This window comes from Nanorana parkeri, unplaced genomic scaffold (assembly GCF_000935625.1).
Source record: "Nanorana parkeri isolate BGI_ZX_2015 unplaced genomic scaffold, ASM93562v1 scaffold500, whole genome shotgun sequence".
NCBI lineage: Eukaryota > Metazoa > Chordata > Amphibia > Anura > Dicroglossidae > Nanorana > Nanorana parkeri.
The window spans coordinates 22,161-31,911 of NW_017306768.1; the positions used below are offsets into that span (position 1 = coordinate 22,161).

The window sequence follows — 9,751 nt, forward strand, 5'->3', positions numbered from 1 at the left end:
CCACGCAACGGGCCCCGTAGGCCTGGTATGAAATGGGGATTACCCACTATCGGTAGTATGGGCGAGGGCATCGTGTAGAGGGCAGAGGTGGCAAATATGCCACTGGCTGCTCTCATCGTAGCCCCCACCAGCGGGTTCGTCCATTGCGACATTGGCAGAGCAGGGCGAATCCACGGTATGCCCCACAATGGAAAGGGGCAGGTCTCCTGTTCCAATGCCACCCACAACTTGTGATGTGCATTACAGCACCAATCCACCACTATAGCCAGCATGGCCGCTTTGTAGTAAATGCATGGGTCTGGGAAGTGTATGCCACCCTCCTCTCTGGACCTGGTCAGTAGCTGGTGCCGAATCCGAGCCCGTTTGTTAGCCCACACGAAAGCTAAAAAGGTCGATCTCAACTGCCTAAGGTAGGTCGCAGGGAGCGAAACCGGGAGAGTCTGGAGTAAGTACAGTAACCGAGGCAGGATCGTCATCTTTAAGATATTATTGCGTCCAAACAACGTGAATGCGGGGCGCTCCCAGGAGCGTAAGTCCGTGACGATGCGACGTTGGAGTGGGATAAAGTTAAGAGAGAAAACTCTCCGGAGATCAGATGGCAGTGACACTCCCAGATATGTAATATGAGAGTCTGCCCATTTAAAAGGAAAGGACGACTTAAGACGGCAGAGGCGCGGGTCAGGTATGGACACACTCAGGGCCTCCGATTTGGAGAAATTAATTTTAAAATCTGACAGCTTCCCGTACACTGTCAAGGCCGACATGAGGTTAGGGAGTGACACCTCCGGGTGAGTAACATATAATAGAAGGTTGTCTGCGTACGCTGCGGTCTTGTGAGTCCCAGAGCCCGCCTCCAATCCTGTAATATCAGGAGATGCTTGTATCGTTCGTTGTTAGATTTCCTGGAGTTCTTCTTTACTGCAGGTAAGCCCAAAAACCTTTACAATGCTGCTACATCATACTGATAGTATAAATTATTTAACCACTGCATTAACATTGCAAAAGTCATATACACTTAAACTATATAGTTATTTTTATAGAAGAGTTATAATAAAATGCGTATGTTACAAGCACATTTATATGTAAATATCTTGTGCAACAATGCATAAATCAGAAATTCATAAATAATATTGAAGCAAGAAAGCAATATTTTAATTGTATAGATGAGTTTGTAGAAGCGGTTGAACAGAATAAGATAATATTTTGTTATTTTGATGGTGTTTAAATGTTAATAGCTCAGTTGATATTTACTGTGCAGTGACAGACAGTATAGCCAAAAAATAGTTTAATTATTTATCCACAATGTGTTTGCAGATGACTGTGACATTTTTAATCTTTCCACCAAACTTTTATGAATAATGCAAGAATATTTCACAAGCAAAAAATGTAAGCTTTTCACTGAATACTTTGACAGAGTAAAATTCCCCAAGAAAGCGTAACCAGCACAAAAGTCTCAGTTTAGTAGAAGCTATGATAAGGTTTATATAGTTTAGTATTTTCACTGAATGTGGGGCTATATCATTAGCAGATAATGTAGTCTCACATTCAAAAGTGCATAGCAAATGTGTATACAAGAATAATTGTCTTGTAACCGAACATGTCCTGCATTCTATGAAGCTTATTCAGTAAGGTAGTGCAGATACCAGCCAATAATAATTTACTGGATTCAAATCACTGACGGGTCATTTCTGACAGGTGGCTATTGTTTATTGTTTCATGGTAAATATTGAATTTACATTTTGAAAGTTGTATTTGAAATCCTTGCTTTATGTAATTTTATTTGTCATTTTTATTTGTATGGTATTTAAAAGTTACATGCAGTTAATTACAGGTTTATATATTTCATAAATATTTAAAATACTCGTTATACTAATGCTCTCTATTTTATAAAACATACTTACTTTAAAGGTATAAAATATGTTTTATTCTGACAGAAAATGTTATTAACATTAAACGCAGACATTTGTTGGTTGCAAGTGTTCATCCACCAAATCAATTCTTAAAGGTACACTAAACTCAGGAGTTAAATCTTAAAAATGCATTTAAGTACCCTAACTATTAACAAAAATGTCAAATCATATTTGTGTATTGTGTATGTAGGTGTAGATTCTAAAATCATCTCTAAATTTGTGCTGACACTGTCCTCCCTTCTGGAGGGTGGTTACTTTTATTCCTCATGGTCCCTGTTTGTGTGTTGTAAAGTAATCACTGATCCATGCTCACTCCTGTGATGGACTACAATCTCATATTTAGTTTACTCATTTTTACTGAGATCGGAGTCCATCACAAAAGCGAGCTTGGATTTGTGGCTACTTTACAACAGACACAGGGACCATGGGAAACAAAAGTAGCCACCATCCAGAAGGAAGGACAGTGTCAGCACCAATTCAGAGATGATTTGAGGATCTACAGCTGAGTGATGCACAAATAAGCTACAAGCTAAGGTACTTGAATGCATTTTTAAGATTTAACGCCTGAGTTTAGTATCACTTTAATACAAGACATTTAAGTAAAGCTGAGTATACACTAATAGGTTTTTTTTCATTCAGCTTTTGGGCTTAATGGAAATGCTCCATTACTCCATCCACGCTGAATGCTAATAAGCCGGGTGAGAGTCCACAGACAGGGCCACCTACTGACCTAATTGTGCCCAGTTCCTCAAGAAAGAGGCACAATTTGGTCAGTGCATAGCAAGCTTAAAGCTGTGAGTGTTGGGGATACATTTCAAACATGGTTGGATGTATGTAGTTAAAAAATGATGTCCCTGATCTACAGCAAACTGCCCATTCTGTTGATGATTCCCAAGTAATTTGTACAAAGAAAAACTGAAAAACATTGTATAATCTACCCTTTTGCTATGAGTTCCCTAAATAAGTTAAATTACCACTCTTGGTAAGCTTTTAAAATGTGTGCATTTTGAGATTACATAACGGTTATGCACTTGTGTGCTGTGTTTATCAGCAAGTTTATTTTATTTTTCTGCTTTAAAGCTGTACTCCAGGCAGATTTAAAAGCCACAAATTAATGAAGCTCTGTATTAATTGATACACCAATAGATACAGTACATGTTTTTAATGCAAAGTACACAGATTTAACTTGGAATTAACCTTGTCCAACCCCAAATATAGCAGAACAGGGAGAAGAAGAAGCAGTACCAGGAGCCAAACAGTTGTGCTGCAGTGGCGATATGTTAAGATGAGAGAGGAGAGTAACAGACTTAAGCTTATCAGTCTACTGTTTCTTCTTTCACTGTTTATTCACAGGCTAGGGGAGGGACAAGATCCATGGGTGTTAGCTGTAGGCTTTGGAAATCTCAGGACTGGTTGAACAAAAATACATATTTGATGACATCTTAAAAAAACCCTCATATGTGTATTTGATCTTGGTGGTTGGCTGTTTGGCTAGAGTTCAGCTTTAAATGGTTTATTCAGTATGCATGTTTAGGATATGTATTAAATAGAGAAAAATATTTTTTTCAACATTCACCCTAAAATGGTAATTGTATAAAAATTAGCATACCATGGGGATCGAACAAAAATTTCCTTTGCAGCTAATAGATAATTGGGGTTTCCTCCAAAAAGAAAAACAAACTGAGATTTCCTCAATCTTATTAAAGTTTGTTGTGCATGCTAAATACTGTGTTGCAGTACTGTTTTAAATCTCTTAACTTTTAGACTGTGGCAACCCTAGCCAACTAATTTAACACAAGCTACTAATCCATGTTGTCAGATGAGATAGTAGTTGCAAAAATGATTGTCCATAGAGTTTTGCCCTCTAAAATTGCCCTTATCTATCTAAAATGGCATGTGACAGAGGAAACAAACAACGTATAATTACTAAAACTGAAAAAGCATCTATTTCTTTGCTGGCAGTCAGTGGTTCTGCTCTAGTCTGAACTTGTGTACAGTTTGTTGAAATCAGGCTTGTCCCCATTTTCCAGACTAGAAGAGGAGAAGAAGAAATTATACGGACTTCAAGAAGAATTAAATAATTTCCGAGTGTGGTTAGAAGATGCAGAAGAAATTGCTAGTACACAAGCAGAACAAGGAAATGAACCTCAGTTAAATGAATTACTGGAAAAAGTCAAGGTATAATTTATCTTGTGTTTTTTTTTATATGCATGTAGTTTTGTTGACTACAAGTGCTCTGTCCTTAAAATACATTCAAGCATAGCCCCAGCCCGTTTACCTCTACTTTGTGAACACAGGGCAAAGCAACAGATTCACTTTAACTTAGCCCTTCCCAGCAGCATATTCTTACCTTGCTTTCATTCTTTATATCACTCCAGTGATAACTTACACAGAGCTATGGACTCCTTGTTTAGAAGCACTTAATGGTCCAGTGCTGTCATGTCTGAGTCAGGTATTTCCTTTGGCTTCTAACTCTAAATAAAGCAGTGCAACAACAAAGGAAATTAACTTGGGATTAAAGGAAACCTGTTGCTTTCCCCTGACAAAGTTTCTGCCCTTGTGTACACTTGCCTATTCACAAAGCATAGCCTTGTGATTGCTCTGTGTGGGCACCATTAGGCCACACCCATAGTGGGGAAGCAAAAGGCTCTGTCTTGTCTGTTACCAGAACTGTTGTCTCTACTGTCAATAAAGTTTTCAAATTAAATGTATTTTGTTTCAACAGTTTAAAGTGGGTGAACTTCAGCCACACAAGGAGGTGTTGAAACAACTGAATGAAGCTGGAGGAACAGCTATAGTAAGTGCCACAATAGCTCCTGAAGAAAAACGAAAGATTGAATGTGGCCTCAAGGAGGCTAATCAGCGCTGGATAAAGGTCAGTAGATCAATTTTTCAGTAGATACTATATTTTATATAATAAAGCTGTATAATATCCTGGAACAATTTTCCTGCATATGATTTTTTGAAAGCTTTGATAAAGATATAATTATATTGAGCACTTCCAACTAACTTTAATAGCAGTAAGCTTACAGGTAATTCTATCCAAATATGATATTTGAGTTAAAGGTGGAGACTTGTGTGGTGCTCAGTGATGATTAAAAGTTTTAATATCCTGCAGAATCAGCTGTTACCCTTAGCACTGGTCCTGATCTACTGTTTTAGGGCGGATTCTTTCCCATGTAGGTTCCTATGGAGCCACCATTGTGTATGTTAGTAAGCTGTGTGTGTCTCCTCGAACACAGAGACACAGCCATTCCCCCGCTCCCCACTCCTCCAAGCTAGTAGATGGATGGCTGCAGGAGATTAATCTGCCCCTTGTGATCTTGTACTGGACAGGAAGTTCAGGGAAGCAGAGTTGAGAGAGTTGGAGCCATAATGCTGTAAGTGCTTGGGCAAAAATGTAAAGAAATACTTTGCTGGCCAATGTATATTTGTTTGATCTGGATTAATTATTGGAAAAAAGTTCCAGGTTTATTGCTACTTTGACATTGCTAGGATTAGGGTCATGTATTAGGGGATTAAGTTAAAATATTAAAGTTATAGTGAGGGGTAGTGTTATATTTTTGTATTTTAGCATTAAGTAAGGAGTTTATTTAAAGGTTGTGTTAGGGTTTAAGGATTAGGTTAGTTGTTAAGCGCTAGGGCTCGTTCAGTCCAACAGCATTGTCCAAAACAGTTCTAATGCAAGAACAAAGTAATTTGTCTTATATCCTTCACTACATAAAAACACACTGCACTGGAGTGTACTGCAAAATTAAGTAGAACATGTTGCACTTTTGCTTAGTGTAGCACATTCCGATGCACTGTAACACATTTTAACAATGCATTTTAGCATGCGTTAACCAAACACGTGCTGTGTGGTGTGAATGAACCCTAAATCTTCACGGGTAGATAAGGGTTTTACTTGATGAGGACATTAAATTACTGATAACCCAGATATTTAAGTTTTCAGTTTTAGATTTCATTGGGGCTAAAAGTTGCTGTGCCAAAATATAAGGCACCTATTAGGAATGCCTGAAAAATAATGTGCTGCTTAATTGAATCCCTAGAAGATGCTAATTAAAGCTGTAAAGCTATAGCATACATTAACACATGTATCTGAGTTATTGGAAGTTCAGTCATTGTTAAAGCAACATTCTTATTTATTTCTTCCTAGTGTATAATAATGTTTTCAGTCTGGGCTGGTAAGTTACTTATGTCAACTTCTATGGTTTATCTAGTTGACTATTGCTTAGTTCTGATTATTTATTATTTTGCCATAGTTCTCTGTGGGATCACAGGAGGACATTTGTCCTCCTGTGACCTAAAACTCAGCATAATGCTGATGGCGCAGAACTGCTCTGCAGCCGGGATGGATTCCGACAATATTGTCAGGATTCACCCTGCTGCCTGAGTGTTAGCTGGCTCTGCCTGTCCCCTCCTCCATTCATCCCTCCAGTCAGTGCTGGAGGAACAGAGTGGGGAGGGGGGAATCCCAATGGGGAGCGGTGATTGACAGTTATCAATCTCTGCAGTAGAGGATTAGGAACTGAGCGATCGGTGGTATGTGATCGCTCAGTTCTCGATCTATAGAGCCAATGTGCCACAGCTTCCGTGCCACATGTCAGCTCTAATTATGGGGCTGGGTGTATTTCACTCTCCTCATAATTCTCCTTTCAGTATCTCAGCTGAACTATCATATCTACAAATATAATTCAAGAACAGAAGAAACATCACCTGAAATGGATTGCACTTGAGTTACGATCAACTCAAGCTTCACTAACTATCATTCTATACCATAACGGTTTAGAATCCACATTCAATGAGCATTTACAAGTTATAACAAATGGAATCCAAGTTAATAATAAAAGAAACCTCAGATGAGAAAGACATAATATATTATGTTAAGATCACTGGGCGCTGCGCATGAGTGGGGGTGGGGAGGGACATCTTAAAATGCCCATCTGCATCTACAAGGCTCCCAGCCAGCCATTTAGGTACGGCCAATGGACAGGAGGTGGTTTAGTGAAGATGTAATATTTATTTAAAATTAAAAGAGAACAATTGGGTAAGTGTTTTTTCCCATAGTTATCTTTAGGGTCACGAGAGGAGATATACTAATGTCCTCCCATGACCCAAAGCTCAGTATATAGCGGGCTATTGCCTGAGATATACTGGGAGTGGCACAGCCGGAACAGATCTCGACAATACTATCGAGATCCACCCAGCTGCATGAGTGACAGCTGGCTCTACCTATCTAGAAGCAGAGCCAGCTATGCCCACCCCCTCCCCCTTTTGTTCCTCCACTCAGCACTGGAGGATCTTGAGGAAAGGGGGAATCCCTGCGGAGAGCGGTGACTGACAGTCACCACTCACTGCAGGGAGATGATCGGGAAGTGAGAGGATCGGCTGCATGTTTCTGCTCACTTCCCGATCAATAGAGCCGACCTGTGCTTCTTCATTGTTTACCTCATAGTTCTCCTTTAACTATACTGTCATATGAAAATCAAATCCCTGTTTAATTCTTGTGCATGATGAAAGAGTATGTCTATATTGCCAAAAGTATTGGGACACCTGCCTTTAAACGCATATGAACCTTTAAGGCATCCCAGTCTTAGTTCGTAGGGTGCAATATTGAGTTGGCCCACCCTTAGCCCCTATAACAGCTTCAACTCTTCTGGGAAGGCTGCCATCAAGGTTTAGGAGTGTGCATATGGGAATGTTTTACCATTCTACCAGAAGCGCATTTGTGAGGTCAGCTACTGATGTTGGATAAGAAGGCCTAGCTCACAGTATGCTGATGCCTTAAGAGCTCCCTTCACTGGAACTAAGGGGCCAAGCCCAACCCCTGAAAAACAACCTCACACCATAATCCCCCTTCCACCAAACTTTACACTTGGCAAAATGCAGTCAGGCAAGTACCATTCTCCTGGCAACCGCCAAACCTAGACATGCCCATCGGATCGCCAGACAGAGAAGTGTGATTCGTCACTCCAGAGAACACGTCTCTATTTCTCTAGAGTCCAGTGGTGGCGTGCTTTATATCACTGCATCCGACACTTTGCATTGCACTTGGTGATGTAAGGTTTGGATGCAGCTGCTTGGCCATTGAAACCCATTCCATGAAGCTCTCTATGCACTGTTATTGTGCCAATCTGAAGGCCACATGAAGTTTCGAGGTCTGCAGTTATTGACTCTGCAGACAGTTGGCAACTTAGCATGCGCTGACCCCGCTATGTCATTTTACGTGGCCTACCACTTTGTGGCTGAGTTGCTGTTGTTCCCAGTTGCTTCCACTTTGTTTTATACTTCTAATAACAGTTGACCGTGGAATATTTAGTAGCAAGGAAATTTCACGGGTGGACTTATTGCACAGGTGGCAACCTATCACGATACCACGCTTGAATTCACCGTGCTCCTGAGAGCCACGCATTCTTTCACACATGTTTTTAGAAGCATGCCTACGTGCTTGATTTTATACACCTGTGGCCATGGAGGTAATTGGAACACCTGAATTCAATGATTTGAAGGGGTGTCCCAATATTTTTGGCAATATAGTGTGTATATATATATATATATATATATACAGTATATATACACTGCATGTGTGTGTATATGTATATATTTTTTTATTTTTTTTAAATATTTTCTCAATACAAGGGGGTCTGGTAAAAATTAAAATCCACTTTTCTATTCCTCTCTACTATAAATCAAAGGTGAGCAGGGATAAGCTGTCATCAAGAGGTCCTACTTAATTGGGATACACCAAACATAAATTGAATAGTGGAAGCAAAGGATTTGATCATTTGTTTCCAGAATTCTATTTATAAACTACCCCCTGATTATGAAACATCCATAAAATCATGTTTGTCACCAAAATATTTGGGTTGCAAACCTGGCCTGCTTCACACTCTCTCTCTCTAAAATGTAAAATGCTTTATGTTTGTGGCTTTGACCATATGGTGAATTCCTCCATAAATGCTTAAGAAAGGATGTGCTTTAAATGTATTTCTTTACAGTAAATTGCCTTGCTCAAGTGAAACTGATTAAACATCCACATTGCTGTTTCCTTGTTTGACCTGAAAACCTTGTGAAAAATTGTACAAAAAAAATCCAGTTTTCTGTAGCAATTTACAGTACATTATGCATCTTCTAAACTGGAGATATGGAGTAGAATACATAAACACATAACTGTGTTATGCCAACGACTCAGACAAAAGTCATCAAGATTAAATAAGTTTAAAAATACAAGCAAATAAAAAGAAATGTGTTATGTTGATGAGAAAAACATCTTTTCATTGGGCTCACAGCTGCAGGCTGATTACCCCCGACAGCATGGCTTCCGTTAGTTCATCAAAGTGGGGTGGTTTCTCACAGATGCTGTAAACCGTTTAATGGTCTCTAATTAAAATTAATCATTCTTCCTAAAATGATATTTGCAAGTACAAAAGGTATTTTCATTTTCAATGTGAAAACCATGAAGCAGTAAATTACGCAAGAAAAGTTATTGTACGGCAGATGACAGAATTGTCCAGTTTTTTTTAGGGGGGGGGGGGTTGATGGTGGAGAAATATGTCATCTGAGTGTTGACCTTGCAGATGACATACTTAAACCTGCTGCCTCCTGCTATGGTATGCCCTTTACTTTTACAGAATAGTGGCCTACAGCAATAATGACAAAAGTCACGGTAAAGAATAAATGTGGAAAAAAATATACAGGAGGACTGTCTGGGTTTTTTTAAAAACTTTTGTCTTGTAGTCACCTAACAGACTGAGAAATTTCAAATGAATAGCCCATTTTTCAGTTGAAGTTTGTTTAAAACTTAGTTTTACACTAAGTAATATATGTGTATATATATATAT

General features: G+C 39.2%; 1 protein-coding gene across 1 annotated transcript in view; it reads left to right on the forward strand.

Annotated features, from left to right (window-relative positions):
* Positions 1-762: 762 nt before the first annotated feature.
* The window catches only part of LOC108790764 (dystrophin-like), a 75,331-nt gene continuing 66,342 nt past the window's right edge, over positions 763-9,751 (forward strand). Inside the window, exons 1-3 of the mRNA XM_018561105.1 lie at positions 763-788; positions 3,941-4,088; positions 4,636-4,785. Of these exons, the coding sequence (XP_018416607.1) occupies positions 763-788; positions 3,941-4,088; positions 4,636-4,785 (324 nt within the window). The remainder of the gene's footprint in view (positions 789-3,940; positions 4,089-4,635; positions 4,786-9,751) is intronic.